A 10,231-nucleotide genomic window follows, 5' to 3' on the forward strand; every position below is an offset into this window, starting at 1 on the left:
TTCGGCCTGGCTCATAACTATATTGTGGTTTTGGCCCGTAAACCACAAGATATTATTATTAACAACGGTCCGCCTTGGTGGAACAGTGGATATTGTGCTCGGCTGCTGACTCCATGGTCGCGGGTTTGATACCGGCTGCGGTGGGCGCGTTTCGATGGTGGCAAAAAAGCTTGAGGCCCGTCTGCTGTGCGATGTCAGTGCTCACCAAAGAACAACAGATGGTCTAAATTTTCGTAACCCTCTACTAGGGCTTCCTTGATAATCTTATCGTTGTTTTGGGACGTAAAATAACATATACTATTAAAATGAAGAGATGTATTGTATCTATATCGTTCATTCGATGCTATCAACTTTTTACGGGCTAATTCAAGCCCAGTGAAATCCAAATCTACCGCTGAATATGGACGACAGTTGGCTATACATGTAGATTCCGAGGTACTTTGGAGACATGGGCACGCTGGCGGAAAAATATATTGGAGCAAGCCAAATGACATTGGCAGTGAAAAAAAAACTATGTTTTCCTCTGTTTCTTAAAAAACGCATGTGTATATGTGCGCCGTTGGACCAATGTTGTGCATGAAGTAAAGCAATATCTTATATGCTTGCGGCAGACGCGTAGCCGGAAATTTTTTTCGGGAGGGGGGCTTGATTTCGGGGAGAGCATCCCCTTGAAATGGCCATTTTTTGCTCCATATGCCATGGCGAAAAAATTTGGGGGGGGGGGGGGGGGGGCACGGTCCCGATGTGCCACCCCCTGGCTTGCGGTAATACGTCAAAGCCAATCATGCACAACTAATAAGCCCGACAGTTAATTTTTTGAAGGTAGATGGTTCTCCACACAGGTGTTCCATTAGATGCACGCGGCGAATTTGGCTGTCCGATTGAAGCAATTAAAGAAGCACAAGATCCTCGTCTTGATCTCGCTCGTATAACAACTCATCACTGCATTAATAGTGTTATTGGAACCATTTAAAACGTAGTTGATCTAAATTTAGCCTCAATTAAATGACTGAGGTTAATATGTTTTTCAATAATAAATATATACTCTGCACATTATTTTCCGCGTCAAACGCATTTATTTCTCTAGCATATATATCTTGGTATAATGTGAATCGGACAATGATCAGTAATGATTCTTTGTATACAGGACACACACACGCGCGCGCGAGTTTTCGCGAGCACCCATAGAATCACATGCGCGGCGCGCTCGCGGTAGTTAACTATTGAGTGTGTGCATCTTTGTGTGACCCGCGAAATTTTCTTTTAATATCCGTCTGGCGTGTGCGCACCAGGTAATTAGCGACCTTGCCTTTAGATACCTGCAGCCCTTGGAAATTTTTGGTATTGTCTTACCCGAGATGGAAACTTGCACACCGATCAGTTTTCGCGGAAGTAAGAATTGTGAGCATATTTTACTCATATCCGACAAGATCACAACTAACAGATCTGGAAGAGCTACATCTTTCTAATGCATCTAAATAATTACAGTAACTGAGTATTTTGCTTCAGAAAGCGTTGCTTCAGATTTAATCATTTCATTTAGAACAAGTAACCTTAGTGACTTCAGTTGCCACTGTTTTTTTTAACACGAAATAAGATGGACTTTTTAGGTTCTCCAAACACGTTCATAGTATTCATACAATGCAGTATCAGATGCAACAGCCACGAAATATACTTAGCATGTGTGCGATCTCATAACAATAGACTGGAGCCTTTTTGAAATTTCAGTGACTGTTAATTCAACGCTGGCAATTGAGCGAGCAGTTCTCATATGAATAATATGAAAACTGTGAGACGAAAAGAGCGATGAAATGCCGCAAAATGTAAACACAACTGCTTACGTCCCTGCGCTTCTTAATGTTTTTGTCTCTTTCCATCCCGACGTTTTCATGATAATGACGTAATTCAACATTGAACCCATAATCGGAACACGAACGGACAGACAGAGTAGCAGACGGACGGATGGACGGAGCGGGTATGTGCCACAGGGGATGCGAGATGGGGGTACTTAAAGTGTTCACTAAATGGACGTGTGGGCGGGCAGACAGACAGACTAGAAGATGGACGGACGGACGCGTGGATGGACACACGGATGGTCGCGCGAACGGACGGAAGCAAGATCGAACGGTGAACTACTATATGAAGCAACTCTCTTCATGGTTAAGACACAACAAATTACAAATGAACACTTCCAAAACAAAATATATGATATTTGTCCCAATTAATAAACCACAGAACTGCAATGCAGCTATTGTTTTTAATGACAGAATAATCGAGAAGGTTATATGTCAAAAATTTCGAGGAGTGTGGTTTCAGAAATATTTAGCCTAGAACACCCATGTGGACAAAATTGAAACAGAATTAAGTAGAGCTGTTGGTTGCTTATACAGATTGAGTACTATGGTTCCTTCTTGGCTGAAATTTTCGTTGCACTATGACATATTTTACTCCCAACAAACACACTGCATATTAATCTGGGGCACGACCACACAAAAAAAATATCAGAAGCTCATTGTGCTGCAAAAAAAAAGAGTTGTACGGGAATTTGAGGGTTATCGTGGACCTTTACAGAATTTCAGAACACAGCCTGTTTTTATTAAGTGCTCTATGTTAAAGGCAAATCAGGTGTACTATTACAAGTTCATGCAACATACGAAACAAAACAGGACACATTATCTCACAGATGCGCCCACCAACCCTCGTTACAGCTTTCGGCAGCATCATCTGAAAATACCAAAAATAAAAACAAATGATGGCAAACAGTTAAAAAGTTACCAAGCACCTTCACTACTCAATAGAACACATCAATTTCACGAAGAAGTTATGGAAGCGTCGAATGAATCATTTAAAACATTGCTCCTTTCACACAATATTGAGTTTGTCTGATAAAGCGGCTGTGTGTATTTTCAGTTTCCATGCTTAATTGCAAATTTTAGTTGTTGACTGGGGCAAAATGATTTATCAGTGTATTATGTAGCATTTTACGTGGTTGTTTCTTTGCAGACGTAACAAGTTTATTTCCACTTTTTTTTAACTTTTTTGTACACATGTTTTTTCCATTTTTAGACTATTATTTGGAATATTTTCGCACAGTATACTGTGTATTGACTAGTGCTACGTATGGACTGCGGGCCGAACTCTCGTAGGAGCAGAAGCCTTGCCACATGGCCTTTAGCTTCTGCTGCCTTTCTGTTATAAACATAAGAAATAAAGTCAATTAAATTAAAGATTGAACGGACGGACAGAAGCACGGACGGGCTGACGGACGCTTCGCCCCACTCATCATCATTCACTCCGTAGATATGCTGTGATTTTTTTTTTTTTGTGTGGCTGTTTGGCGTTGCATAGTCCGTGAGCTTATTATGAGCTCGTAGCTGATCAATAATCCCTCGTATACCTGAAGGCACCAAGTCTGTCAGAATGAGACCCTCGCTATGAGTGATGAAAAGAAGTGCATTTAAGCGCTCGTTTTCTTTGTTAGACCATAGCCCCCTATATTTTTCTTGCCTGCCGGATGAGCGTGAAACGCCCATCATTTATGGCGGCGCTCGCTACGCAGGGATGTTAGACAGAAAGCTAAGCAGCGGGGGGAACCGACAGATGATGTTGAAAGAAAATGGGACATCTTTCTAAGCCGTAGAAGGAAAGCATCCCTTCTTATCAATGGAAAGATTAGAAGAAAGGGATTTAGTGGCTGGCAAAAGTACATAAAAAGGATAAAAAGGCAGCTTCGAAAATTTTGGAACCATCTAAACTCCCTAAGAAATGAGACAAGCCTAGAGCAGAGGTTTATAACTACAGCTCAAGGTGCTAGGCTACAAGAGGACGAAGCTAATGAATATATAAGAACAAGGGTGACGAAAAAATTCCAACAAAGAAGTGCATTATGCACCACAATAGACAAGCATGGATCAAGTGGCGCAATGGCTCCATTTTCACAATGAGAGTGGGAAAGGGCTGAGGAGAGGGTTCCTAGTAGTACATCAACAAGCCCAGATGCCATTCCAATTATGCTGATAAAGACATTGGGTCCGAAGTCTAAACAGACTTTGAGAGAGGCAGTGAGCAAAACAATAATCGATGGTGAAGTCCCCGAGGGATGGAAACTTAGCAGGATGAGCATGATCTATAAAGGAAAGGGGGACAAAGCTGACATACACAACTACCGTCCTATAACCGTGACATCAGTGGTCTACAGGCTGGCGATGCAGATTATAAAGGAAAAACTGCAGGCGTGGATAGAGGATGAGGGGGTGCTGGGGGAACTGCAGAATGGGTTTCGGAAACACGGGAGGTTGTACGACAATCTGTGCTCACTGACGCAGTGCATCAAAATAGCAGAAAAGGAACACAGGCCCCTGTGGCTACCATTTTTGGATACCAAGGGAGCGTATGATAACGTGGTTCAAGAGGACTTGTGGGGAATACTGTACGCACTAGGTGTGAAGGATGGAGTCACTAATATTTTAAAGGATATCTATAAAAGTAACAAGCTAGTTATAAAGGGGAAAAAGAGGCATCCAAGCCCGCAGAGGTAACACGTGGGCTTAGGCAGAGGTGTCCTCTGTCACCCTTGTTATTCATGATGTATCTACAAGGTTTAGAGGCCAAATTAGAGGGAAGTGGACTTAACTTCAACGTCTCTTTCGTCAAACAAGGAAAACTCATTGAACAGGCACTACCAGCATTGATATACGCAGATGATATAGCGCTTATGGCCGACAACAAGGAAGATTTGCAGAGATTGATGGCCATCTGCAGTAATGAGGGAGATAGGTTAGATTTCAGAGTCAGTAAAGAAAATCACCAGTCATGATTTTTATTGATAATAAAGGTAGTTAGCTAAGGATACGGGAGGTCATGCTAGAGATAACAGATAAATACAAATATCTGGGTGTATAAATAAGCAATGGAACCGAGTACCTAAGGGAACACGAAATATACGCACCGACTAAAGGTAATAGGAATGCAGCAGTGATGAGTAAAGCACTGTGGAGTTAGAATAGGTGTGATGTTGTAAGAGGAATATGGAAGGGGGTCATGGTTCCTGGTCTGACGTTCGGCAATGTTGTCTTGTGCATGAGATCAGAAGTTCAAGCAAGATTAAAAGTTAAGCAACGTGTAATAGGTAGGCTTGCTTCAGGAGCTTACGGGAATACACTAAATCAGGGTGTACAAAGTGATGTGAGATGGACATCATTTGAGAGCAGGGAAGCTAGCAGCAAGATAAAATTTGAGAAGTGATTGAGAGAAATGGGGGAGGAGCGTTGGGCTAGGAAGGTTTTCAGCTACTTGTACATGAAGAATGCCGATACAAAATGGAGGAAGTGAACCAGAAAATTTAGGGGTAAATACTTAGATAGCAGCAGGGGGCCAAATCAAAAAGAACAGTTGGTTAAGAAGAAGGTGAAGGAAACTGAGACCGAAATGTGGATAATTAGCATGATTAAGAAGTCCGCACTAGAGATCTATGGGACTTTTAAGCAGTAAATTGCCAAGGAAAGGATCTATGATAATACTCGGGGTAGTTCTCTACTGTTTGAGGCCAGGACGGGAGTATTGCGAACCAAGACATATCGGCACAAGTACGAAGGGGTAGATACGGTATGCAGTGCGTGTGGAGAGACGGAGGAAACTGCCGAACACTTGACAATGTTCTGTAGAGAGGTTCACCTTATAGCGCAGGATGATGGCTCAGAGTTCTTCAAAGCATTGGGGCCTGGTTTAGGGACAGGAAGGGCAAAATTAACTTTAAGCGGGTAGAATTAACTATAGAAGGAGGTTATCTGATTGGTGGCTAAAGTCAAGGCACGAGTGAAAATTAAACCCTTCACTGCAAAGCACCAGTCCTCAACTTCACGATTCAAATGAAAAAAAAAGATAAATCTGATTGTTGGTTCACTGAGTATTATGGCTAGGTGACGTTAGCCGCTGCCCGATCTAAAGGGTACAGCCACAATAATTCATCCATACATCCAAGGGTTTTTGTACTTGGCACGGAGGAAGGAAAGGTCCTTCCTTCGTGGTACTTGGCCTTTCAGATTAGCAACTTTGGCGTTTGCTAGTTTTAAAGGCCATGTCTTGTAATGAAGGGGTTGCCCGCTGAATGAGCGCGAAACGCCTATCATCTATGGAGGCGTCATTTACGTAAGGTTAATTATAGTTACAAAATTTTTAAAAGGCGTAAACGTAAAGTTATTTTTGTCGCACATATGCTCCAAAACGTGAAAATGTACTTGAAGACGACCCTACTTAAGTGGCGCCACCACTGCAGTTCCGACGACGGCCGCACCCCAAGTATACCGCAAGTTACAGTGTACTAGAAGAGTACCCCAAGTGACCACTGATAATCCGGCAGGCAAGGAATATCTAGGATACCTTGGTTACACACAATATTAATGAGGTCTAACAGGTCATCAGGCCATGGCATGATTGTTTGTGTCTAAGAAAGATAATGAATCCTTAAATGAACTTCTTTCTTTTTTTTCGTTTCGACACTTCCTGATGGGCAATCAATTGAAGCTATACTTGGTTATGCATGCTTTATTCACTGTGATGGATGAAATAAAGTAGTTCACATGAAAAACTGAAAGATGAGTGCTCCCTGCCTTTTGCAAGATGAGGTACACTTACCAGAAGCAGCTTAGTAGTTTATAATGACGCCGTTCATCAAGATTCATTGCAATGGCATCGAGCGGAGTTGTGATGAATTAACAAATATTCACAAATCACCTCCCGTCTTTTTTTTTCACTGTAGCTAAATAATATTGCACTCATACGCGAGCAAAATTAAGTCCTAGGGGTTTTTTTTTTTGTGTCATGGCAAACACACGAAGTCATGATAAATATCACGCCAAAGGGGCATGCACACGCTTCCTGATTTACGTTGAGCACCACGTACTTCGCCCGTCGCAACATAGTCCGCGCATACACCACGTCGTCCACCGTAAAACGATTGCCAGCAGCCGCGAAATCATTTGGCAGCAAAAAGCTAAAACATTCCTGCATCCGTCATGTCTGCCGCGCACGGACGGCTCAAGCCTCAAGCTGTGCGGAGCATGACTTCAGCACGACAGCGCGCAAACGAAAGTTTCTTGCGTCGTGGGAAACACATAATCGCACACTAAAGGGGCATGCACTCCCGGAATAATATTAAACACCACGTCTTCCATCGTAAAACGATCTGCACAGCCGCGCGTGACACATGTCCACGAAAAACCCAAATTTCTACGGCATTCAAAAAAACGTTTTTTTTTTTTTGTTATTTTATGCCCTCTAGCTCAGTCCGCGCCAAACTACTTAGTCTCATAAATAGGGAAAAATATTTTTTGGCAACGTAAATAAATGACCCAGACGAGTTTCGCACTTCGAGGAACGCGTGAAAATTCTTTCACCCATACTCGTGATTGTTGGAAAAACACTGGATGATTTGGCATGGAACGAACCAGTAGTGGCGTGTCACTGTCGGAGTCACTGCATACTAATTCACACATATCGTATTACCGTTCTTTTAGCGCCCTATGAACACGCGGCGCATCTGCGGAATTGCTTTCCGTGATGTTACCCTGCGATTACAAGTCACTGAGGAGCTGCCTGCTCAATATCGAAACCGAAAGTGTTTTAGGTAGACTACTAAACATATAGGTATGCCAAAGATTTATTGCCGGGATGCATTTGCAAGCACCGCGATACTACAATTACTAAAATCTAGTTCACTGTAACCTTACTGCTTTAGGCATAGAGTTAATGTTTTAATCAAAATTATTGAATTATATGGGTTGTGAAATTTCGTGTATCAAAATGCAGACACGTCACATTGCTCGGCTAAAAATGACGTCTGTGCTCTTTAAAAAAAAAGAGAAAAACATTTAACGGTGGTTGCCGTATTTTAATTTTGTTTTTTCTTTGATGTCATTGATATTGGCAACATCTTTAAATGTTATTTGCGTTGCGAACATGGCTTTTCTTTCTCCATGGATATGAAAAGAGCCGCAGACATCGTCGTCATCACTTTCAGCTTAGCTGCTCGTGCGTGTTGCCGTGGCACCGTGGCGTTGTTTACAAACTTGCTTGCATTGCAAAGGAGTAGCCTGCGTAAAGCGCGCTCAAAAAAGTGGCGATATTCCATTTTACAACGCTATGCACCTCGTAGTTTTGACAGCAGTCGCAAGTGCGGTGCTGTTGTCGTCGGTGCTAGTCTCTCTGACTGTGCATCATGCTCAGCCAGCGCCGTATATGGATGAAATCTTCCACGTTCCGCAAGCACAGAATTACTGCGCCTACAACGTGTCTCACTGGGATCCGATGATTACTACACCACCGGGACTCTACCTGACGTCGGTGCTGTTGCTGCTTCCTTTCAGGCTTGTTACGAACGCTGAAGTATGCACGCTGTTCGCTTTGCGTTGCTGCAACATAGTTTTGACGCTGGGAAACTTCTACGTCTCGTCGTTGATCGCGATCAAGCTTGCCGGAGCCGCTGGAAACAAAGTCCGCGCGAAGCTCGTCCTGTCCAGCGCCGCAATGTCGTTGCTACCGGTGCTGCACTTCTTCACATTTCTCTATTACACCGACCCGGGATCCGTACTCTTCGTGCTGCTCATGTACCTGTACTCCCTGTTCGATCGTCACTACGTCGCTGCGTGCTTCGGAGCTGTAGCCGTGCTGTATCGACAGACCTCCGTCGTGTGGGTATTCATGGTCGCCACCTGCAGAGCTTTGGAAATTGCCGAAAGTGTGTTTACTGCGAGCGACAACAAACCCGAGGGCCTTACGTGCGCCGTCGCCGCGATCGTCTCCGCTCCGATGAAACAAGGGCGCCTCATCGCGCACATTGCGAGGATAGTGCTGAGTGAGTGCGCGGGTTACGTGGTCGTGGGGCTGTCGTTCGTAGCTTTCGTGCTCGCGAACGGCGGAATCGTTCTCGGCGACAAGTCTTCGCACCAGGCGTGCGCGCACCTGCCGCAGCTCGGCTACTTCGCGCTCTTCACGCTCGTTCACGCCGCTCCGTACTTGTTGCAGCCCGGCATTGTCAAGCGCTTCTTCGAAAGCGTTCGCCGAAGGCCTTTCTTATACGCGGCTGTTACTTTAGCCTGCCTTCTGGCCGTGCAAAACTTCACCCACGTTCACCCGTATCTATTGGCGGACAACCGGCACTTTCCCTTCTACCTTTGGAGGCGGCTGTTGGGCAGGAACGAGCTTGTTCGCTGCTGCCTAGTGCCGCTCTACATCTACGCAGGATACGCCATGTCTCACCAGCTGCGCCATAAGGAACCGTGGTGGCAGCTTCTGTTCTTCGTGTGCGTCGTCGCGTCCACGGTGCCCCAGAAGTTGCTAGAATTCCGCTACTTCGTCGTTCCCTATCTGTACTTTCGGCTGCAGTTGAAAGACGTCAAGTATTGGCAAGTGCTCGCGGAACTAGTTGCCAATATTGCTGTCAATGTAGCCGTGCTGTGGCTGTTCTTAAACCGCACGTTTACGTGGACGGGTGAGCCGGCCGTTCAGAGGTTTATGTGGTGATTCGCCAAATAGTGTTCAATCTGCATGTTGTCTACTTTGCCCAAAAAGTGATATTGTGATCTCGCCTGTTGTCAACAGGCCAACCTGAGTGACGGAGGAGCTGGAAGTGATGGGAAATATCGCAACCCACCAGCACACAGTCACGAAGAGAGCAAGAAGGAAGCACACACAGCAGTACTGCTTATAATCATTGTGCACTAGTGGATCGCACTGTTACACCCACAACTCGGGTTTTCAATGTGCTGAAAAAAAGTCATGAGTTCCTATTGCTTTGCAGGGCTGCATCCAGTGGACACAGATCATGATTGATGTTAGATGAGTTGCTTCTCTCATCATCATTTTCCTATTTGCCATTAAGTTTATATGAAATCATCAATATAAAAACTACAATTCACTGTGGTACGATGCATTTTCGATGTCTCTTCCTTCTTGTTTGCAAAGTGAGCTCATCAGTTTGAATTCTTGCTTGAAAAGCTGCTCTAATGTTCTTGCGTTGATTGTTCATTGGCACAGCTGCTTGTTTTGTTTTTTAACAAACATTTTTTTTTCTTTAAAGGCACCCTGAAATGGTTTTGACAATCTTGTACCAAAACATTGGACTGGTAGACCGAGTCCTAAGGGTCATTTACAGACCAATATGAGCTCTCTGTGTAAACTGTGTAATTCGCTATAATGCTTTAAAGCTGAGACTCACAGCAGATCACTGCGACTC

The 10,231-nt window shown here is 44.1% G+C and overlaps 1 protein-coding gene across 1 annotated transcript; it reads left to right on the forward strand.

The window, feature by feature from the left end:
• Positions 1-7,995: 7,995 nt before the first annotated feature.
• On the forward strand, positions 7,996-9,921 carry Alg10 (alpha-1,2-glucosyltransferase Alg10). Its single transcript, XM_037424139.2, has one exon. It carries the CDS (start codon positions 8,140-8,142, stop codon positions 9,517-9,519), a length of 1,380 nt encoding a protein of 459 aa, XP_037280036.2. The 5' UTR covers positions 7,996-8,139; the 3' UTR covers positions 9,520-9,921.
• Positions 9,922-10,231: the final 310 nt, after the last annotated feature.

This window comes from Rhipicephalus microplus, chromosome 4, assembly GCF_043290135.1.
Source record: "Rhipicephalus microplus isolate Deutch F79 chromosome 4, USDA_Rmic, whole genome shotgun sequence".
NCBI classification, from domain to species: domain Eukaryota; kingdom Metazoa; phylum Arthropoda; class Arachnida; order Ixodida; family Ixodidae; genus Rhipicephalus; species Rhipicephalus microplus.

What these genes read in the sequence shown, in the direction of transcription:
- Alg10 (XM_037424139.2), top strand. Translation starts at nt 8,140, where the DNA reads ATGCACCTCGTAGTTTTGACAGCAGTCGCAAGTGCGGTGCTGTTGTCG.